This window comes from Mirounga leonina, unplaced genomic scaffold (genome assembly GCF_011800145.1).
Source record: "Mirounga leonina isolate KUSES-001 unplaced genomic scaffold, KU_Mleo_1.0 Mir_154, whole genome shotgun sequence".
Taxonomy (NCBI): Eukaryota; Metazoa; Chordata; class Mammalia; order Carnivora; family Phocidae; genus Mirounga; species Mirounga leonina.
In genome coordinates this window covers 2,734,750-2,758,552 of record NW_023270389.1, presented here as the reverse complement: position 1 = coordinate 2,758,552, position 23,803 = coordinate 2,734,750, and the positions used below count along the sequence as shown (strand labels likewise).

The window sequence follows — 23,803 nt, the reverse complement described above, 5'->3', positions numbered from 1 at the left end:
CTATATTGAATAGAAGTGGCAAGAGTAAGCATTCTTGCCTTGTTCCTGATCTGAAAGGAAAAGCTTTTAGCTCTTCACGATTGACTATGATGTTAGTTGTGGATTTGTCATATATGGGAGATAATTTCCTTCTAGACATAATCTGTTGATTTTTTTTATCGTGAAAGTATGTTGAATTTTGTGAAATGCTTTTTATGCATCTATTGAGATGATCCTTAGATTTTAATCCTTCATTCTGTTAATTTAGTGTATCACATTTATTGCCTTGCACAAGTTGGGTCATCCCAGGGGTAAATTCCACATAATCCTCTTAATATACTGTTGAATTCAGTTGGCTAACACTTCATTTTAGGATTTTTTAAATCTATGCTTATCAGAGATATTGGCCTGTAATTTTGTTTTCTCGTAGTGTACTTGTTTGGCTGACCTCATAAAGTGTGTTTAGAAGTGTTCTTGCCTCTTCATTTCTTTGGAAGAGTTTGAGAGGGTTAGAGTTAATTCTTCAAGTGTTTGGTAGAATTCACCAGTGAAGTCATCTGATTCTGGGCTTTTGTTGTTGTTGTTGTTTTTTAAGATTTCTTTATTTGAGATACAGACAGGGAGAGAGAGAGAATGTGAGTGGGGGGAGAGGCAGAGGGAGAGGGAGAGAATCTCAAACAGACTCTCCATTGAGTGCAGAGCCTAGCGCAGGGCTCGATCTCATGACCCTGAGACTCTAACCTGAGCAGAAATTAAGAGTCAGATGCTTAACCAACTGAGCTACCCAGACACCCCTTTGTTGGGAGGTTTTTGATTAACAAGTAAATCTCCTTACTTGTTATCAGTCTGTTCAGATTTTCTATTTCTTCATGATCCAATATTGGTAGGTTTCTAGAAATTTATTGATTTCTTCTAAGTTTTTCAATTTGTTGGTATATACTGTTTATAATAGTCTTTGTTTATAATTCTGTGGTATTGGTTTTAATGCCTCCTCTTTCATTTCTGATTTTATTTGAGTCTTCTCTCTTTTTTTCTTGGTCTATCTAAAGATTTGTCAATTTAGTTTATCTTTTTTTATTTTTTTTTTACCATTTCTCTCACTAATATCTGTTTATTTAAATACAGAATAAATCTGACAATTTGCCATTATGTTTTTTATTATGTTATGTTAGTTTATCTTTTTTAAAATATAGCTCTAGTTTTGGTGTTCTTTTCTATTATTTTTTATTTTCTATTTGATTTATTTCTGCTATAATTTTTATTATTTCCATTCTTCTGCCAACTTTGGCCTTCTTGAGGTATAAAGTTAGGTTTTTTACTTGGGAGCTTTATCTTTTTCTTAAACTAGGCCTTAATCACTATTAACTTTTCTCTTAGAATTGCTTGTCCATAAGTTTTACTATGTTGTGTTTCCATTTTTGTTTCTCTCAAGATATTTTCTGATTCCCCTTTCGATTTCTTCTTTGACTGTTCAGGAGCTTGTTGCTTCACTTCCATTATTTGTGAATTTTCCAGTTTTATCCTGTTAACGATTTCTAGTTTCATACCATTATGGTCAGAAAATTCAATCTTCTTAAATTTGAGACTTGTTTTGTGGCCTAATATATAGTCTATGCTGGAGAATGTCTCATGTTCACTTGAGAAGAATGTGTGTTCTGCTACTGTAGGATAAAATGTTCTATATATATCCATTGGGTTTACAAATAGATACATAGACTCTTCGGTCTAGAGTTTTGTACAAGTCTGCCATTTCTTTATTGATTTTCTGTCTGAATGATGTACCCACTGTTGAAAGCGGGTTATTAAAGTCCCCTAACATTATTGTATTGTTACCTATTTCTTATTTCAAATTTGCTATTTGTTTTATATATTTAGGTGCTTTCATATAGGGTGCATATATATTTATGATTGTATATCCTCTTGATGAATTGTCTACTTTATCATTGTATAATACCTTTCTTTGTCTCTTGTTACAATCTTTTTAATCTTTATTTTTATTTTATTTTATTTATTTATTTGAGAGAGAGACAGAGAGAGTGAGAGAAAGTGAGAGAGAGAGAACATGAGCTGCATGAGGGGCAGAGGAAGAAGCAGACTCCCTGAACAAGGAGCCCGATGTGGGGCTCGATCTCAGGACCCTGGGATCATGACCTGAACCAAAGGCAGATGATTAACTGACTGAGCCATCCAGGCACCCCTCTTGTTACAATTTTTGACTTAAAATCTATTTTGTCTGATAAAAGTAGAGTCATTCTTGCTCTCTTTTGGTTACCATATGCATGGAATATGTTTTCCATCCTTTTACTTTGAGCCTATGTGTGCCCTTTAAATCTAAAATGAAACTCTTGTAGGTAGCATATAGTTGTATTATTTTTATTCATTCAGCTACTCTGTGTTTTTTATTGGAAAATTTAATCCTTTTAAATTAAAAGTAGTTATTTATAGGTAAGGACTACTATTGTCATTTTTTCATTGTTTTCTGACTATTTTGCAGTTCCTTTTTTTTCTTTCTTCCTCTCCTATTGTCTTCCTTTGTGATTTGATGATTTTTTCTAGTGGTGTGCTTTGATTGCTCTCTTTTTATCTGTTGTGTATCTACTATAGTTTTTTTTTCCCTTTGTGATTACCATGAGGCTTATATAAAACATCTTATGGTTATAACAGTCAATTTGAGCTAGGAAATTTATTTCAATCATGTATAAAAACTCTACACTTTTACTTCTCCTTCCCCACATTTTGTTATTAATGTCACAATCTACACATTTTTATATTGTGTATACATTAACAAATTATTGTAGCTATAGTTATTTTTAATGGTTTTGTCTTTTTTAACTTATACAACAGTTAAAAGTGATTATATATCACCATACAGTATGCTATGGTCTGTGCCCCCCAAAATTCATGTTAAAATTCTGACCTGTCAGGTGGTAGTATTAGGAGATGGTGGGGCTTTGGAAAGTGATTAAGTCTTTAGGGCAAAGCCCTCATTAATGAGATTAGTACCCTTATAAAAGAGGCCAGAGAGAGCTCTCTCACCCTTCTGCCTTGTTAGATCAGAAGATGGCTGTCTATGATGAAATAGGCCCTCACCAGAAAGGAATCAGGCTTGTGCCTTAATATTGGAGTTTCCAGCTTCCAGAACTGTGAGAAATAAATTTCTGTTGTTCATAAGCCACTCACTATGGTATTTTTGTCATAGCAGAATGAATGGACTAAGATACTGTATTTAGAGTATTCTGAATTTGACAACACATTTACCTTCACCAGGGAGTTTTTTACTTCTGTGTGTTTTTATGTTCTTAATAATGTCCTTTCTTTGGTGTTCTTGAAGAACTCCTTTTTGCTTTTCTTGTAAGGCAGGTCTAGTGGTGGTTAACTCCCTCAGCTTTTGTTTGTTTTGGAAAGTATTTAACTCTCCTTCATTTTTTGAAGGGCAGTTTCGCTGGGTATAGTATTTTGATTGGCAGGGTTTGTTTTTTTTTCTTTTAGTGTTTTGAATATATCATCTCACTCTACCCTGGCCTATAACATTGCTAAAGAAATCCACTATAAGCCCTATGGGGGTTTCTTTGTATGAGACTCCTTAATGAGTCATTTTTCTTTTACTGATTTCAAAACTCTCCGTGTCTTTGACTTTTGAGAATTCGAATATGATGTGTCTTGGTTTAGACCTTTGATGTTCAGCGTATTGGGGGTTCTTTGGGGATCATGAATCTGGATACACATTTCCCTCCCCAGATTTGGGAAGTTTTCTGTCATTATTTCTTCAAATAATCTTTCTGTCTGTGTTCTCAGCTTCTTCTGGGACTTCAATAATATGTATATTGATTCACTTATTGTTATTCCATAAGTCACTCAAGCATTTTTCACTTATTGTCATTCTTTCTTTTCTTTTTGTTCTTCTAACTGGATAATTTCAAATGTTCTGTCTTCAAGTTTGCTTATTCTTTCTCCTGAATGATCAGTTATGCTATTGAAGGTCTCTATTGAACTTTCCAGTTTGGTCATTTTATTCTTTAATCCCAAGATTTCTGTTTGAGTCTTTTTTGTTTTCTATTTCTTTGTTAAAATTCACATTTTGTTTAGGTATTATTTTCCTGATTTCATTTAGTTGTGTCCACTTATAGCTCACTGAGCTTCTTTAAGACTATTATTTTGAATTATTTGTCAAGCAGTACATGGATCCCCTTTTCTTTAGGGTCAGTTGCTGGAGCTTTATTAATTTCTATTGATGTTTTCATATTTTCCTGACTCTTCATGATTTGTGTAACTTCTCATGGGTGTCTGTTTATTTAGAAGAACAGATAACTTTACAGACTGGTTTGGGCAGGTAAATACCATCTGCTGCTTCCCTGGACTTATGGGACTGCCTCTAGGATCATGGTTGAGCAGGGCTGGAGCTGGATCTCGTGGCCATTGCTAGGTCTGCAGTTGGGTCCACAGTTGGCAAGCCTGTTACCAGGGGCATGAATGGGTGTGATTTCTCCTGGGTCCCTGAGTATTCTCCCAATGGGTTGTTAAGCTGATTCCTGGATGGCCAACACTACCTCTAGACTGCAGTAAAGTGGGACTGGAGCTGGGTCACGGGACTGCTTCAGCAACAGTAGTCAGGTCTGAGATCAGTGGGCCTGCTACCGGGGCATGGATGTGGATGATTCCTCTTGGGTCCCTTGGCAACGGGATCTAGAGGCAAGACCATGGACAAATTGGACTAGAGTTGAGTCCACAGGAAGATGAGTTAGCTCTAGGTCTGCAGATGGGCTCATAGTCAGTGAGTTTTCTACAGGGCATGTGCCTGCCTTCTCAAAGTGATCCTCCTTGGTCTTTGGTTCCAGTGGGATTTTGCAATCTCCTACCTGGGTCTTACAGCTCTCCACTTTTATCTGTGGATGGCTGCCAAATATGTGTTTCTGTGGGAGACACAGGTTGTAGACCTCCTATTCCATCATCTTGTTCCTGTCATTTCTGGTACTTGACATTCTAATTGCACCTGTTGATGTGTTTCAGTTTCTGTTAATTCATACATATAAATGGGCTTGTTTTTACCAAAGTTTAAATTACTAGAATAAAATATATTTATTCATTTATTTAACAAAAATTTTAGTAACATTTATGTACAGCATTGCACTAGGTGTTGAGAATGATGGGAAAGCATAGGAGGCAGCATTTCTGTGCTTAGGAAGCTCATGCTATAAAAGGGCCTCCAGCCAGTCCCTAGTGTACAGGAAACATCCACCTAACAAGATCCCAGTTAAATAATTGTCCAAAGGTACCAATTATGGAGCAAGTAAATAATAAACTATATGCCAAGTAGCTGGTAATGACTTCATGGAACAGAGAGTGGGAGCTGGAAGGGGCAGGGATGGAGTGGGGCACAATATAAGAAAAAAGGCCCCATGGAAGCTGCATGAAACACTCCAGAAATAGGAAGCACATCCCAGTGTGGTACCAACACAAAAGGGCAAGATCAGCCAAGAGTACATGCTTTGGGACCAAATAGGATGTGTTCAAACACATGGTTCAAAACTCCATTCTGCTGCCTACTAACTACTTAGACCAGTTTATGGCCTGTAAATGGGGATAATCATAGAACTTACTTCATAGGGGTATTAACAAGATTACATGAAATAATGTATGTGAAAGTCTACCACATCGGAAACATTCAGAAAAGTTTTAGCTACATTTAAAACAACACGAATTCCATGGTGATGAAGATATTTGGGTAATGGCAAATAATCCATTGTTCTCTATCAAACACTTAGGTTTGGATTACTTCTCCATCATCCTCATGTGGAGAGGGACAATATCTCTCTTGCTTACTGATGGATTTCCTTTGTCCTATCCAGTCCCTGGCATATAGCTGACATTTCAAAAATTTCTGTTGAATAAACCAAATCTGTCTCTCATCTGAAATGTCTAAGCAATTTATAAACTTGCCAATTTTTCCTCCTCTGTCTTTCTATTACCCATTTCTCAAGCCTGTATCCTCCTATCTCTATTTATTGACCTAGTTACTTAATTTGTTACTCAATAAATAAATATTCAATAAATATTTATGGAATATCTCTTATATGCCAGGCACTGTTATAGGTACGGGGGCGGGGGGGGGGGGACATATGATGAATTTAAGAAGTTCCTGCTCTCACAGAACTTCTATTCCAGAGAAGGGAAAGTAAACAAAGTAAACAAGCAAATAATTTTGGGTAAACACTCCGAAGAAAATTAAATATTATCATCTCTTGTCCTGCCTTCTAATCAGTCTCTCTGCTTCACATCTGGTCTCACTGACGTTTACCCACTGTCATAATGCTCCATCTAAGTTTCAAATTCTAACTTTGTCACTCTCTACTTGAAGACTTTCCATGTCTCTTGGTTATAATGATAAAACTGTAGCTTTTATAATAAAACCATAGCTACCTACCACCCATGACATGAGCCCTACATGCCTCTCTCACCTGATTCCCCTTCATTCTCTACCTTTCAGAACTTCACCTTAACCCCTGAACATCAATGCTATTTCTTCACTTCTATGCCCTTTATGCCTCTATTACCCTCTCCATCACCTCTTGTCATACACAGACTCCTTTGCCTGGTTGAATCCTATGTGTTCATTCAGTTTTCTCAAGCATCCCTCTTTCAGGTACCTGTCATAGCCCACCTTCCTCACCACACACTCACACACACCTCACACACTGGCAGGGGTGGTCCTTCTGCCCACAAAGTGCCCTATGTGTACTTCTATTGCACTTACATTCTATATTATAATTATATAATTTTGCTTCATGTTTCTGCTTCCACCTTCTGTCAACTTCTTACAAGCAGGCACCATTTTTTGTTCATCTTAAAAGTCCAAGCACAATGACTAGGATATACAGAGACATTTGACAAATGTCAATTAAATTTTTTAAATATGAATTTCTAATGAAAGAAATAATAAATGGATAGAAAAAAACAGGCATTACTTTTGAAAAGCCAAAGAATCCTTGCTCTGTATTCATCTCTAGCTCTTTTTTTTCTTTTTTTTTTTTTTTGCAGCTCCTGTCAGTGGACAATTTGGTGAGTTCTCCATTCTTTTGCTCTTCAGTGTCTCTGGATAAGAGTGTCTCCCTAATAAATATGAGGCATTTGCAATGGCTATCAGAGGATCTCTAATATCTCCTGTTCTTGCTGAGACCAGAAGGGATGTGAAAGTGTTACGTGGTCTATTGGCATCACCCAGTGGCTAAGATAGCCATGTGGCTACCCTTTGACTCTCCCTGGAAGAACGGACAAATGCACAAGCAGTTCCTGGCCTTTGGTAGGCCCTGCACTTACCCCTATCGCCAATGGACCCCACTTGACCAGGCAGGACATCTTCAACTCCATGGTAAACATGCAGGACTTGGGATAGGGTTTTCTCCAATCAGCAAGCCAGAAAAACTTCTCTGATAACACCACACTGTGAAGATATCAGCAGGAATATTACATCCTCGATAGTTTTAGAAGTAAAATCCTCCAGGAAATGTGTGGAGAATAGAAGAACATCCAAAAATTGGGGCCTTTAAAGGAAGAAATGCAAAAAAGAAGAGATCGGGGGAGAAGATGTATTATCTGTATCACACATGTTCTTAGTTCTGACTCTTATTGCCATTCTCCTGGGTCAGAGAGTGGCCCATAAATAGCAAGGAAGATCTACATCCTCTCTCCTTGTCCAGAACCAGCTGACCCGGGATTTCTTCCTTGTCTGGGTCACCTCTGGATTCCAGCAAATGACTTGTCCATTCCTTGCTCTGCCACAATTAGCTATGATAAGAGTTTCTGGGCATCTGAATCATCTGTGAAATGAAGGTGTTAAAAAAGTTAATCTCTCAAGCTTTACTCAGTGCCAAAATCTTCAGAAAATATGATTTATCCTTTTAGGAAAGTACAAACCTGTTATTTACACAATTCCTTTGGAGGTTCTTATGAGTTCGTGAACACGATAAACCAATATCCCATGTGGGGCAGGGATGGGTTTCTCTAGGATCCACACCAGACTAACTAGCTATTTCTCCCACTGGCATTTGGCAGTGAATCCCGCTGGTGTTGCCTTCTTGAAATCATTTAGCTCATTGCCATCCCTGAGCAACCATTCTCCCCTGGGGGCTCTGGTCCACAATTGGCCTTAAGCAATCACTGACCTTCCCAGATGGCTTCCTTGGGAATTCTCCAAAGCCTGGTCCTTGGGTCTGTCCCACACATACAACTGTGGTGGGGACCACAAGGTTCTCTATCTCAGACTCTGTCTCTTCCTTCCTCAGCACCTGCACCCAAACCCGTGATTTCCCTCCATCCTCCATGGACCATCGTTTTCAAAGGAGAGGCAGTGACTCTGACTTGCCACATATCTCACTTCCCTGCAGCAGAGAACAAAAAATTGTACCAGTGGTACCTTGGAACAGAAATAATACGTGAAATCCCAGGAAATACCCTCCAGGTCCGTGATTCCGGAGAGTACAGATGCCAAACCCAGGGCTCGCCCCTAAGTGATGGTGTGAGCTTGACTTTTTCTTCAGGTGAGAAAAAAGTGAAAGAAATAAAAACTTTAGGAACCATACAGTTACGCAGAACCTGCCCTATAGTTACTGGATCAAAATCTATACAGATAGGGCCAAGGTAAAAAGAAATTTTTTTAAATTTTTTATTTAAATTCAATTTAGTTAACATATACTGTATTATTAATTTCAGGTGTAGAATTTAGTGATTCATCAGTTGCATTTAACACCAGTGTCATTATATTAAGTGCCCTCCTTAATGCCCATCACCCAATTACTCTTTCCCCGCCCAGCAACCCTCAATTTGTTTCCTAGAGTTCAATGTCTCTTATGGTTTGCCTGCCTCTCTATTTTCATCTTATTTTATTTTTTCTTCCCTTCCCCTATGTTCATCTGTTTTGTTTCTTAATTTCCACATATGAGGGAAATCATATGGTATTTGTCTTCCTCTGACTGACTTATTTCACTTAGCATAATATCCTCTAGTTCCATCCACATCATTGCAAATGGCAAGATTTCATTATTTTTGATGGCTGAGTAATATTCCATTGTGTATCTATATACCACATCTTCTTTTATCATTCATCTGTCCATGGACATCTGGGCTTTTCCCATATTTTGGCAATTGTGGACATTGCTGCTATAAACATTGGTGTGCTTGTGACTTAGGTAAAAGGGAATTTGAGAAGTAACTTATTTGAATGGTTTCTGAGTCTATGTATAATTTTAACCTTAAAAGATTAACTTGGAAGAGTGCCTGGATGGCTCAGTCAGTGAAGCATCTGACTTCAGCTCAGGTTATGATCCCAGAGTCCTGGGATCAAACCCCATGTTGGATTCCCTGCTCAGCTGGGAGTTTGCTTCTCCCTCTCCCTCTGCAGCTCCCCCCCTCCCCTACTTGTGCTCTCTCTCTCTCTCAGATAAATAAATAAAATTTTTTTAAAAAAAAGATTTACTTGGAATAATAAGCAGCATGAGAATTTTTCATCTAGGTAGACAGGCAGACAGATAGAGGTACAGCTGACCCATGAAAACATGGGTGTGAATTGCACAGATCCACTTACATGCATTTTTTTTTTTTTTTACAGGACAGAGCTGTAAATGTATTTTCTCTTCCTTATGAATTTCTTAATAACATTTCCCTCTAGTTTACTTTGTTATAAGATTATAGCCTATAATATAGAGAACATACAAAATACGTGTCCGTTGACTGTTCATGTTATCAGTAAGGCTTCTAGTACAGCTGGCTATTAGTAGTTAGGTTTTGGGAGAGTCAAAAGTTATACTCTGATTTTCCACTGCGTGGAGGATCCATGCCCCACCCCCACATTGTGCGAGGGTCAACTGTATACAGAAAGCAAGAGAGAAGGAAGAAACATTTCTCTTTTTTAGGTGCCCTAAAGCCACCTGTTTTGAATTTGAAGAAGTTATAATGCTGTTTGCTTTCATGAACAAGGAAACAGTATAGTAACAGGGAGAAAATAAGATACTTATCCTCTTTGAACTGGCAGTTCTTCTCCTAAGAATTTACCTACTGAAATCATAGATAAGCAGCCCCCAAACTGACGGAAATTGAATGGTCAAGGAAAGGAAACTCACTAAGTAAATTATATCATGTCACATTGAAGGAAAACTTGGAGGCCATTAGAAGTCAGGTTCTCTAACAATATTGGTGGCAAAGAAAAGTGTTCATAGCACAGTAAGTGAAAGAGCACGTTATCAAGTATATACATACTACTCTGATTTCATAAAGAGAACACAGTACACACAGACTCTCATGAACTTGCAAATGGAAAAGAGCACCAGAAAAGTGCACGCCTGAGAAAAAGAGATTTTTACTCACCTTTCTGTTTTCCAAGTTTTCTCAGGGCATATGTGTTCATTTTAAAATCAGAAAAAAAGGAATTGTAATTATTTTATGCATTTTCCCCCATCCCTTATCCTATAAAATCTGTTCAATATACTAAGGACAAGAAGGGAGAATCAGTGGAGGGGACCAAATGACCGCCTTGCATTTCTTGCAGCTAAACTGATCCTGCAGGCTCCCCATTCCGTGTTTGAAGGTGACTCTGTGATTCTGATGTGCCGAGCAAAGGCAGAAAAGGTAGACACAGCCCCGAAGACCAGGACCCTGTATAAGAATTACCATAGGCTGATGGACCTTGATGAAAACTCCAACTTCCACATTGAACACGCAGGGTTGAAGGATAATGGAGAATATTACTGTATTGAATCTGAGACCCATTGTTGCTCTGTTTCTTCAAACACAATCAAAATCCAAGTCCAAGGTAAACCCTTCATTATTTGTGAGAAGGGTTCATGGGAAGGAAGATCCCTGAGGTGGCTGAGGGAGAGAATGGTGGGCTGGGATATCACCCAACTCCAGGGCTCATTCCTGCAATAATCAGAGAAAGAGCAAGAGTGCTTTGAGCTGAAGAGTGTTGGGCTCGTAAGTGAACCCCTCTTTTCCCGCTCTTCTCACGGCAACTGCAGAAGAGCTGTACTTCTCTCCAGAGTAGCTCCAGGCCTCACTGCTCTGGGGCCTGTTGTGATTCTTCTTTCTAGAGCTGTTTCCACATCCCGTGCTGAAGGCCAACCCCTCCTTGGCCACCCCTGGGAACCCAGTGATCCTGACCTGTGAGACCCAGCTCTCCCCTCAGAAGTCAGACATCCAACTCTCATTCCACTTCTTCAGAGATGGCCACATCTTGGGGTCAAGCTCGAAGAGCTTTCTGAAAATCTCCATCCCCTCCATCGTGGGGAACGAAGACCCACCGTATTACTGGTGTGAGGCACGGGCAGGGACTCCCAGTGTCTACAAACAGAGCCAGAAATTCCAGATACCTGTGCAGAGTAAGTGTAGGCAGGTGCTCAGATGTGCTGGGAAGAGCCGGGCAGAGCCGCACAGCCCCCCTCGATTGTCCCATCAATCAGTGAATAAAGGCCCCGCCACTCCTGGTCCTAGTCCTCTTCCTGCCACCCAACCCACCTCTCCCCTCACCCGTTTCCTGCTTCTTCCCCAAGTCGTCTGCACTCATCTGCTCAGCTGCCTGACCTAAACACCACAGGCTGCATGTTTACACAACAGAAGTGTATTCTCTCAGAGTTCTGGGGGTTACGAGTCCAAGATCAAGGTGCCAGCAGATTGGTGCCTATGGACAGCCCATCTGTCCTGCAGGTGGCCACCTTCCCACTGTGTCCTTATCTAGCCTCGTTCCTCTGTCTCCTCCTCCTCTCCGAGGATTCTGGTCTTATCTGATTAGGGCCCCTTTAGCCTTCATGATCCCCTCAAAGACCCCATCTCCAAATAAGCCACACTGGGGGTTTGGGCTTCAACATATGCACTTCCAGGGAATAGAGTTCAGCTGATAACACATCTTGACATCTCTACCGGCTCCTAGATCTTTGAACATGTGTCTGTCTTTTGTGGGCCTCATGCTTTATCCAGCCCAGGACCATCACATCGCTCAGTGTGTCTGCAGCATCTCTCCCTCTCCCTCTCTCTCCCTCTCCTTTTTCTCTCTCTCCTTCCCCCCTCCCTATCTGTCTCCCTCTGTCTCCCCCAGGGATACGGAGGTGTCTGTTTCCCAATTATCAGTTAATTGCTGACAATAACCAATATGCGCCCCCTGATGGGATACAGAGATGGGTAGTGGCATCATGGTTACTCCAAAGATGTGGCCAGGGGTGCAGAGAACTGCAGACCCCATCTCTCCTTCACCAGTGCACTCAAGGCCATTAGGACAGTCGTGGCCGTGAAAGGTCACAGCTTCTACAGAGGCGTCCCTGCACTCAGGGCCAATGCCAGCCCACTCCCAAGAAGACATGGGATTCAGCACTAGGACCAGGACTCAGGAAGGAGACAAATCAAGGTCCTGGCTGGCTCTGGAAACAGCCTGCCGAGTGGCTGCCAACTAGTCTCTGAGCTTCTTCCTGCGTTCTCTCATCTGGAAACAGAGGGGGTCAGGCTGGGTGCAGGGAGAGTGTAGGAACAGACGAGAGGGTCCTGGAAGAGTGTGTGAATCTGGAAGGAAGAAGGGTGAAGGGATCCCTGAGTCCAGCCCCAGTGAGCGGAGAAGTGGAAAACAGGAACAGAGAGGAAGACTTCTTGACTTGGGTGGGGGAGGGGCAGCTCTTCCAGGGTCACAGGCAGGAGGAAGGAACAAGTAAGGGTGGGGCCTGGCAGCCGCAAAATAAGGAACTTCGTCCCCAAGAGCATCATTTACACTGGGAAACCAGACTGAGGTCACCTAACAAGGGGCGCGGGTGGGGAGAAGGGGCCGTGGGTGGAGGGAAAGGGAAAGGCCAGCCTTTCCTGGAGGGCAGGGGCTGAGACTGGCCAGTGATGGAAATGCGCAGGAGCACCTGCTGACTGATGTTTCTCTCCCTCAGTCCCCGTGTCTCGTCCTGTCCTCACCCTCAGCACTCCTGGGGCCCGAGCTGTTGAGGGAGATTTGCTGACGCTTTCCTGTGAAGCCAAGACAGGCTCTTACCCCATCGTGTACCAGTTCTTTCATGAAGAAGTAGTTCTCAGGAAGATGAAGGCCACTTTTGGGGGGATGGTGACCTTCCACATCTCTCTGACTGCAGAGCACTCTGGGACCTACTCCTGCACCGCGGACAACAGCTTGGGTGTCCAGCGCAGCCAGCCGGTGTCCCTGTCTGTCACCGGTGAGCCTTGGGCGGTCAGTCCCCCATCCCTGTCTGGAACCGTGTCCCCACCTTCCAGGGCCTCTGCCTCTTCCTCCCCGCCTGATGTTCTGGCTCACACCTCGGCTGTCCACCTCTTTGCAGATCTCGGCTGGTTCAGGGCAGCAACCTCCCTCCCACCTCAACCCCTGAGGAGCCAGATGTTTTCCTCTTTCTCACCACTTGTCCTGTGAACCCCCAGAAGCACGGTGTTCTCGGAAACCAAAATCAGTCCCCAGGGGCCCACAGGTGTTTCTTGTCCCTTTAATATTGCATATTGATCACAACGGGTACAGAGCCACGAAAGACACATGGGCAGCAGTGGGAGCCGAGGTCCTCCACAGATGCCCAGGCACCTCTGGACTGACAGGCTGTGGGGCCAGGTGGGCGCCGGCAGGCAGGGGGAGGCAACGCAGGGGGCCCGGGGAGCAGAGATGGCTCTGCCTGCCGACTGGGCTTCAGACCCCGAAGCCACAAAGGTGGGTGTCCAAGTTATGAGGGGAAAGTGTCTTCCGTGGAGCCCTGAGTCTCAGTGTTGTGCTGTCTGCGGAGAACAAATTCCACGCACAGTTTGGGGGGGCGGGGACTGGAGGGTGTGGGCCCGTACTGGTGCGGAGTCCAGTCTTGGCTCAGGCCCGGAGCAGACTCCGGTTCCTCGTCTGTAGAAAAAACACAACCAGGCAGGAGACAAGCCAGGATCCAGTCCCTCCCACAGCTGATGCGCAAAAGGTTCTGAGGAAATGGACCCGGGAGTCCTGTGGCAGGCGTCAGATGAAAGACACAGAGAAACAGGCTCTGACAGCCAGAGGCCCGCGGACATCGGCCAGCGGCATCACCATGAGCGCCCTCCGCTGCGGAAGGTTCTGCGGGACGGTGCCTCTGTTCACCTAAGGAAGAAGGGCCGTGCGCGCCCTGCTTGCGGGCTGCGCTCTGTCTCCGGAGGCCGCGGACTGGCCCGCGTGGCCTGTGCACACACTTCTGAGGTCGAGCAGCAGGTGTGGACCGCAGTAGGGCAAGCACCAGTCCAGGGGCTATGAGTACCTGGAGGCTGTGGGTGTAAAGGGGCACCCCAATCTCTGCTGTGCCGTAAGAGGATTCTAGGGGAGTCTGCGCATGAGCTGACGGCTGGATGGCGTGTCACGGGAAGCGGGGAAGGGCAGGGAGAGGCTGTGGTCCAGGCAGGGGCAGATGCCGAAGGCCTGCGGGAAGGAGGGGAATTGTGCAGGACCAGGACCTGGGGACACCTCAGACCCACGCCAAGGACTTGGGCCTCATCCTAAAGGGAGCTCTGGGCTCTAAGAACAGTTTTACACTGGGAGGATCACTCTGGCTGCAGGAGAGAATGGATGGCGGAAGAGCCCGCCTGGAGAGCAGCCAGGAGCAGAGCAGAGGCCCCAGAAGAGAGGCCAGTCAGGACCCCAGGCCAGCCCCGCGGAGGGGGAAGGCCCCACGGGGACTGTGGCTGGCAGAGGAGGCGCCATGTGCTCGTTTCCCACAGAAACCAAGGGAAGAGCCTGAGCAGAAGACAGGGACCAGTTCAGACAAATCAGCCGAGAGCTGGTGAGAGGCGAGAACTGAGTCACCTCCCCTGAGTTCAGCCACAGAGCGCTGAAAGCAGAAGCAGAATGCAAACGAGAACGGAGTCTCTGGGTGTGCCTGCTTCCTCACCACTTGCATCGTGAGGCCTCAGCTTCCCCTTCTGTAAGACAGGATCAATAATAGTACCTGCCCCCAGGGTTGTTTGGGAATTCAGTACGTGTCCGCATGCCTGTGTTTACCATTTTTTATGACAAACACACATACACCTGGCACCATGCATGGAAGCGTTGTATTATCATTATAATCACAAATATGAACAATCAACTTTACAGATTGGTGGGGATAAAAAGCAGGTCTCAATGCACACACACAAAAAATAAGTGAGAGGCAAAGAAGTGGAGACAGTAAATGTAGCCCCTTCTTTCAAAGATCCGTCCTCAGAACCAGGGAGAAAAGCATGATGGGGAAGAGCAAACACAGATCTGGTAGTTTTGTTTTGTTGATTTTCTCACGTGGAGAGGATGAAACACATCTAAATGGAATGCAGAAGAAGCCAGTAGAGCTGGAGCTGGACAGAGGCAGGTGGGCTCCCTGGGGGGAAGGAGGAGGACCCTCCTTGGTTGGGGGGGGGGGGCAGCTTTTCCAGGGTCACAGGCAGGAGGAAGGAACAAATAAGGGTGGGGCCTGGCAGCCGCAAAATAAGAAACTTCTTCCCCAAGAGCGTCATTTACACTGGGAAACCAGACTGAGGTCACCTAACAAGGGGCGCGGGTGGGGAGAAGGGGCCACGGGTGTAGGGAAAAGGAAAGGCCAGCCTTTCCTGGAGGGCAGGGGCTGAGACTGGCCAGTGTGGAAATGCGCAGGAGCACCTGCTGACTGATGTTTCTCTCCCTCAGTCCCCGTGTCTCGTCCTGTCCTCACCCTCAGCACTCCTGGGGCCCAAGCTGTTGAGGGACAAAGGGCGACACTTCACTGTCAAGCCCGGAGAGGCTCACCCAGCATCCTGTACCAGTTTTATCATGGAGATGTCCCCCTGCGGAGCAGCTCGGCCCCCTCTGCAGGAGGGGCGTCCTTCAGTGTCACTCTGACTGCAGAGCACTCTGGGACCTACTCCTGCACCGCGGACAATGGCTTCGGCCCCCAGCGCAGTGACACCAAGAGCCTGTTTGTCACAGGTAAGCCCTGGATTCCTGCCAGTCCCTCATCTCTGACTCTTCTGTCCCTGTTTTACAGAAGAGGAAACTGAGGCCCCACGCGGTAAGTGGCGAGGTAGCAGGCACACCCAGGGACTCTGTTCTCATTCACATTCTTCTGCTTCTGCATTCAGTGCTTTGTGGCTGATCTCAGGGGAAGTGACTCAGTTCTCGTCTCTCACACTGAGCCCTTCAGAAGTCTGCATGTACCCTCCAGTCCCTGCCCCGCCCCCCCACACACACACACACCTGGTGCCCCTGGCGGCTCCCTTCCTGTAGAACCAGCTACCTGTGGCCTCAGCCCTCACCCAGCCCTCGCTCAGCCAGACCCCTAGATAGCTCAGCGTACTCCCCAGCTTTTGCCAGATGAATTCATTCCCTCAGAATATTTTCTCATGCCCCGTAGGTTCAGTCCCCAAGGCAATTTTTTTTAACCCAATGCACAGAAGCATCCCCTGCTTTCCCCACTAACACATGCACTCACGTAGCCCAAGCACAGTCATGCGGACAACTCTCAGGTGAGCCCTCAATTTCTCCGGAGTTCCCAAGAGGTTCAAGCCCTCACAGTAGAGTCGACGAGGAAAGGAGGAATGGCTTTCTGGGGTTTCCATGATGCTTTGTCTTAATCCATTAAAATAAGTTTCATTTTACTGTATTACGTTTTTAAAGTTTTTGTTGAAGTATGACACGCATTCAGAAAAGTATACAAATCAGGGGTATACAGCTCATGGTGACTCATGTAACCACCAAAAAGGTGTCATCTTTGGAGTGAAGTTGCTTCTATTTACACTGGGATCTTTGCTTATTGGAGAGTGAAAGTCCAGTTGTTCATCGGTTTGTCTGCTTTTATGAGAAGCAGAAGTATGACCAAAAGATCTTGAGCGGTCCATTCCACATCACAAGGAAACAGAGGCCCGGGGTGTCCCCAGAGGGAGAGGGCTTGTATGGACATCCAGGAAGTGAGAAAAACAAGAAAGACAACACTTGTAGACCCATGGAAGAGCTGAGAGATGTCTCAGAATAGAACTTATTTCTCAAAAGCAGGTTATATTGATACGCAACGAGCTAGAAGCTCCCATCACTCAACTCACAGGCCACCAGCTATTTTCCTCTTATCCCCGCACACCATCCCTGCAGCTCCTGAGCATCCTCCACTCCTTTCCCTCTCTCTCATGACTTCTCTTGACTCACAGCTTCTGCAACACCCAACATCGACTGCTCAGCTTCTGGGTGTGACCCCTTTCTCTGTATTCCACCCTCTGCCCCATATGCCAATGCTGGGTGGCTCAGAGCCAAAGCAGTGGCTCTACCTGGTCTAAAGGGGGATTGGGGGGCAGCTTCGCCTCCAAGCCACCCCCTAGGCCACAGCCAGTGCACTGCCCACCTCTAGCCCAACAAAGTATGGAAACAACATGACACATAATGAAGTCTGTTTCAGAAAATACTTGTTTTAGGGAACTATATGCACAGCAGTCTCTGAGGTTTCCTAGAAAGAGCCAGTGTACCTGAAAAACACTTAGGTCGTCGGATCTAAGTATGAATCAGAAAACCTGAATTCTAGCTCTGGCTATGAACACAACTGGTTCGTAATTTGGGCAAAACGTTTGAACTTTCTTTGTCTCACTGTTTTCACCTAAATTCGAAGTTAGATAAGACAATAATTAGTGTCCCTCGTAGCCCCAGAGTTCTGTGATTTGAGTTGGAACAGGAACCCTAAGGCCAGGAGTTCATGAACCTCTGGAAGAAATGAAGTGAGGGAGAGTGTGAGAGGCACCAGTCAAAGCCCCAGAGAAGAGAGCCAGGGAAAACCGTGCATGCTGCCAAGCTGGGCTCCTTTACCTGTCCCAGCAAGAGAGAGCACCACCATGACGGAGCTTCATCATCGCTCACGGCGGAGCTGGGGGAGGCACCCTGAGGGTTGTGGGAGCGGGTGGTAGTCAGAGTGTGAGTGCAGCTGGGGGTGGGGGCTGCTGAGTATGCAAACTGGTGATGTGCTGGTCTTAGGAACACATGAGTCTGGGTACAGATGGTCTTATCTTTGAGCATATGGATCTGAAGGCTCTCAGCTCCTTGATAACCCTTGTTTTAGATCACAGAAATCAAGAATGACCAAAAGAAGACATTCCCCCAATATGAAATGTGGGGTAAAGAGATGATTTAAGAAATTTAAGTGTTCTGAGACCCAGATTCCAAAGCCAGAACTTAATCTATCTAGGAACGCCCCCAGCCCTAAGGCATCCTCCATCCGATTATCAAGTTTTATTTTCTTCTCAAATTTAGCAATGCCTGAAACCTCTTTATCTCCTGTTTCTTGTCTGCTTCCCTCCATACCATGATATAAGCGTCATGAGAATGGAACCTGATCACGGGGTTTCCATGACACCCCGTACTTATTTGGTGTCTGGCAAAGTAGAGGTCCTCAGTCAGCATTTACGATTCAATGAACAAAAAGTCTTTGAGGTAAAATGAGGAAGAGAGGAGCAGGAAGAGAACACTGATCTTTGCATCTGCTTATGTAAGTGAGCAGAAATTAATAAGCCCTAGATTAGCGAACAAGTTATCTGTGAGCTAAGTGAGACGCTTCACTGTGAGTCAGGCAGATATTCTGACAAAGCAATCTACTCTTTTGAGGGAATGTGCCCCCAAAAAAGGCAAAGAGATACCGTGGGAATGTGCTCTGATCTATATCACCAGCTCTGAGTCACTGAAACACACACACATACACACATGGACACATCCAGGGGCACACACACACAGCATTCTCAAGCAAATACAAGACTCTAAATACAACTTTATCCACTGAAGAATAGGTTATGAGCAAAAACGAAGCACAATATGGGAGTCTTTGCATTGATGCTTTTAAACTTAAAATGTAACACATAATATCTTTAAAAAGAAAAATTACTATAGGAAACAAAAAATCCTACAAATTCTTCTAAATATTCTCAAAACAATTAAGGAAAATATGGACTTCAGGGGAAAAAACTACAAAAAGGAATAAACAGGTTAGAGAAGAGATGATAACACGAGATTTTAAAAATTGTCTAGCAGAGCTCAGAAGAAACACCAAAAAAGAAAAAAAAAACCTACAAAGCTATTTTGGAAATGAAATCCAAATTTGAAACAGTAAGGCTAGAATGTATATTTCTATAAACTGTTAATAAAATGAAGAACTGGTTTGAGAAAATAATACAGAATGCGAAGTAGAGAGACACAGATACAAAGGCAATAAGACAAAAATATAAAATACAGAGGTCAGACAGTGAAGACCGCTGAGTGGAGTGTCTCTAAGTTAGGAAACCAAACTGAGGAAAGAAACAAAACTCAAAGATGTAATAAAAATTGTTCCTGAAGCGAAGAAAACTTGAATACATAGATGGAAAGATTTACCCTGGGGAGGTTACTGAATGTCGAGGTTAAACATCTGTCTGTGTGTGTGTGTGCGTGTGATCATGGCAATAAGTAAATAAGTAAATAAATGCAGTCATCTCGGAAAGAAGACTGGTCTCAGACTTTCCACAGAAATCATTGCTAAGAGAGAGGAGTCATGTCCAGACTTGTACTTTCGAGGGAGGAAAGAGAACCGAGAATTTTATACCAAATCCGAAAGTCATGCTCAGACATGCAGGGACTCAGGGAACTTAGTATCCATTAAACTTTCTTTAAAAATTACTTGATGACAAAATCCAGCCAGCCAAAATAGGAATTGATACAAAGGACTCAAAATGACTTCACTGTGATATAAAACGTATACACTGAATCTCTCTCAGCGCTGGCTGCCGGGAGAATCACTTAGGAACTCTGAAACAGGCTCGTTACTAAGCCTCTCTCCAGACCAATTAAACTTAGAATCTCTCAGATGTGGCCTCAGAATCAATATTTTTTAACACATCCTTAAGTGAGACTATCGTACAAATAGGGCTGAAAACCACTGATTCAGAAATGAAAACAAAGGCTAATCAACTATGAGAATCATGGTTACAGAAAGTGCCCAAAATGTAAAAAATATATGTAACAAAGAAAAGTCAGTTGGTCTACGGGAGGCGAAGAAATAAAAGAACAACAATTCTCTCATGATTATTGTTCTTATTTCATAGTGGAGAACAAAACAGAATTGACTGGATACATTTTGAAAAATTAAGCACAGCTTTCAAACTTTCCATTTTGTCAGTAACGTCTGAATCCTCTACAGGCAATAACTTCTCATTAATGGATTGTAGTTCACCAGCAGCCCCTGAAACACCCACTAGAAGACCGCAGGGTCACATAGGATGCAATGGGTGAATTGTTCAGAGACAATAACTATAGAATTTAGGATTAGGAAGAGAAGAAATAATAAGCTTCTGCACCTCCTTTGACTCTCACTGATGAGAGTGTGGGAACTGGAATTCTTATATTCCCTTAGTGCAAGTGCAAACAGGTCCAAAGTTTTTGAAGAACAGTCTAGCATAATATATGTTTATTTGAAATGTTCATATTTCTCATCCCAGAAATTCCACTTCTAAGAATTTCTCCTAAGAAGTGCGTACACAAACGTGCCATGATGGATGTGCAGGACTGTTGGCTGTGACGTTATCTGCAGGAGGAGAGCAAGGACATTCCCAGTGGCGGGGAATTCCTTCAGTGCACTATGGTGAATCCATACACTGGAAGGCTTTGCGCTTGTTAAAATAATCGAGCAGTATTCACCCCAAATCATCAAACTGTAAATTTAAAAGAGTTGCATTTTGTTATGTACTAATTATACCTCAATAAAGTTGGTCTCTAAAGGTGGATGAGATAGACCTTTAAGAATGATGTAGAAAGGGGCTCATGATGTGCTGCTGAAGGGAAAACCAGGGTATAGACCAGGATGTGTATTGTGATCCCATGCATGTGTGTGCATGTATGTTTTTATGTGTTTATTTATGTGTTGGTGTGAATGGGTGTTCATCTACATAGAAAAGATCTAGAAAGTGTCACAAATACTCTACAGAAGTAATCTCTGAAAAATGAAAATAAAGGAAATGTGAAAAGATACTGATGTCAACTAATTTATTTTTGCCCTCAGTCCCAGCGTCCCGCCCCGTCCTCACTCTCAGGACTCCCAGGACCCGGGCTGTGGTGGGGGACGTGGTGGAGCTTCGCTGTGAGGCCCAGAGGGGCTCTCCCCCAATCCAGTACTGGTTTTATCACGAGGATGTCACCCTGGGGAGCAGCTCGGCCCCCTCTGGAGGAGGAGCGTCCATCAACCTCTCTCTGACTGCAAAACATTCTGGAAACTATGCCTGTGAAGCAAACAACGGCCTGGGGGCCCAGCACAGCGAGGTGGTGACACTCAGCGTCACAGGTGGGTTGCTTGTTCCAACTATAGCCCAACCGGCGACCCACTGTGCCCCCACCTTCCCCTGCAGCCGAGACTGGAGGTCCCATGGGGCCCTTTGTGCTGGGACATCACAGCAGGCCCACTGCCCACTCAGCCTCCACCTGGGAGCTCAGGATTCTGCATTTGCAGGAACTTGCACCTTCTCTTTGCTTGCTATGCACTTGCTAGAAGCAACACTGTAGTCACGGTGACCCGAACTTCCCTAACATAGACGCAAAGGTTTTCGGTACCAACTACATCCTGGTCAACAGTGATCAGCAAGAAAGGAAATTATAAGTGCAGCGGGTCTCACCTCGGAGGAGATTTAGGTGGGGTTCCCTCTGTATGATAATCCGGAAAAAGGCCAACTCACTCTCTCATTGGCCCTTCAGTTTCCCTCGGCTCGGGCTCCCACTAGGAGCTCTGGCTAGAAGACTTCCCAACGTCCTCTCCTGACTTCTTACCCGCCCTGTTGTGTTCAGCTACAGCACGGTCTCCACCTGGCCCTGTCATGGGCTGACCTCCCCGCCAAGCCCCTTTAGTGCAGGCTTGGTGCCTCACCCATAGTCTTCCTCTCTACCTGCATTCGCCATCGGTCCATGACTCCAACGTCCACACGGCTGGGCCACTCATCACCGTGGCTTGTCGTCACATCAGCCACGTCCACCTGCAGCTCCAATAACCTGGCCACAGCCTCCTGTCCTACTTGCTCCTTCAGCCCATCCGATCACCCCTGTTCTCAGACCCCAGCAGAGCCCCAGCTCACCGACATCTTACTCCCTCCCGACACTCGGTGACATCCCCGGCTGCGTGAATAACGAGCCTCTCCTGTTCCTAGTTTTGATTACACCAATTTCTCCTTTTCTCCAGGTGTCTTTTGATTCCTCAGAAGTCAGTTTAATCTTTGTTTTCAGGTTCCGCGGGCACACCCGTGACTGCACACCCAAGCACAGGAACCACACACAGCACCGCACCAATGTCATTGTTTCTTCAGATCAGAACAAATTACAGCTGGGTTCTGAGTAATGTTCCAAGGCCACTAAAACCCGAGGAAAACAGTTTCTAGTTTGAAAGGTCTCTCCTATGAAGAAACATATTTAAACAGTAGAAACTGATGCTTAACTATTTTTCTTCCCTCAGTCCCAGCGTCCTGCCCCGTCCTCACCCTCAGGACTCCCAGGACCCGGGCCGTGGTGGGGGATGTGGTGGAGCTTCACTGCGAGGCCCAGAGCGGCTCTCCCCCGATCCAGTACCGGTTTTATCACGAGGATGTCTCCCTGGGGAGCAGCTCGGCCCCCTCTGGAGGAGGAGCATCCTTCAACCTCTCTCTGACCCCAGAACATTCTGGAAACTATGCCTGTGAGGCTGATAATGGCCTGGGGGCCCAGCGCAGCGAAGCGGTGACACTCAGCGTCACAGGTGGGTTGGTCCTACCCTCAAGCAACACAACCAAGCCTGGCATGCCTTCTCTCCCCAGTGGCCAGACTGGAGCTCCGACACCCCCACTGCCGGTGTGACAGCCCAGCCGGGGACTTCCTGCCGGCACAAACCCATCTGCAAGTCCAGGTCCCTTCCTGCAGTTACGGCTGTAGGAGCCTGGACCTTCCAAGCAGCACAGTCTTCCTATATGGGATCAAAACTCCTCGCTAAAAATGCAAAAGCTTTTTAGACCATACACTATATACTGATCTATAAGTATGATTACTGAAAGGGAAATTAAGAAATTTTGAGTACGTGCTTCTCTGCTCCAAAAAAAGTTTTGGCCATTCCTTGTCTGGATTTTTCTCCCTCTTACCCCCACAAGCCTCTACTCTTGTGCTTCTTTTATTACCAGGAATATAAATATGCCTCAAACTTCTTTATTAAAAACTCTATATTAACATTAACTCCATGCATAGCCTTTCAGGAGACACAACCAAACCTGTTTACAAAGTGATTCTTTTTTTTTTTTTTAAAGGTTTTATTTATTTATTTGACAGAGAAAGACACAGCGATAGAGGGAACATAAGCAGGGGGAAGTGGGAGAGGGAGAAGCAGGCTTCCCGCCGAGCAGGGAGCCCGATGCGGGGCTCGATCCCAGGACCCTGAGATCATGACCTGAGCTGAAGGCAGAGGCTCAACGGCTGAGCCACCCAGGCGCCCCTACAAAGTGATTCTTAAAGCAGTGGTGGCACAGGAAGCACAGAGAGGTGAAAGCAAGATGGCATGGATGGAATCGGTCAGCCCTCCACCAAACTCCTCCATTCTCTATGCTACCCTCTGACCTCTTGCCATTAAGTATTATATCCAAAGGGAAACTGCTTCTTGTGAGCTCTGAACCTATTGTGATGGCCCCTCCTGGCTGGCCAAACCTCCAGACTCCTGCTTAGGAAGAACTGGGGTATAGCAAAACTATGTAGGGACAGTTGAGAAGAATGTTCTGGTCATCACCATTATCACCACCACCATCACCATCACCACCACCATCACCACCACCATCACCATCATTACCACCAACATCATCATCATCACCATCACAACCATCATCACCACCATCATCACCACCA

At 44.8% G+C, this 23,803-nt stretch overlaps 1 protein-coding gene across 1 annotated transcript in view; it reads left to right on the top strand.

Moving 5' to 3' along the window:
- FCRL5 (Fc receptor like 5) overlaps positions 1-23,803 on the top strand; it is a 32,422-nt gene that overhangs the window by 2,993 nt on the left and 5,626 nt on the right. The window contains exons 2-9 of the mRNA XM_035009876.1: positions 7,015-7,035; positions 8,259-8,513; positions 10,517-10,780; positions 11,058-11,345; positions 12,885-13,163; positions 15,617-15,895; positions 20,964-21,242; positions 22,398-22,676. Of these exons, the coding sequence (XP_034865767.1) occupies positions 7,015-7,035; positions 8,259-8,513; positions 10,517-10,780; positions 11,058-11,345; positions 12,885-13,163; positions 15,617-15,895; positions 20,964-21,242; positions 22,398-22,676 (1,944 nt within the window). The remainder of the gene's footprint in view (positions 1-7,014; positions 7,036-8,258; positions 8,514-10,516; positions 10,781-11,057; positions 11,346-12,884; positions 13,164-15,616; positions 15,896-20,963; positions 21,243-22,397; positions 22,677-23,803) is intronic.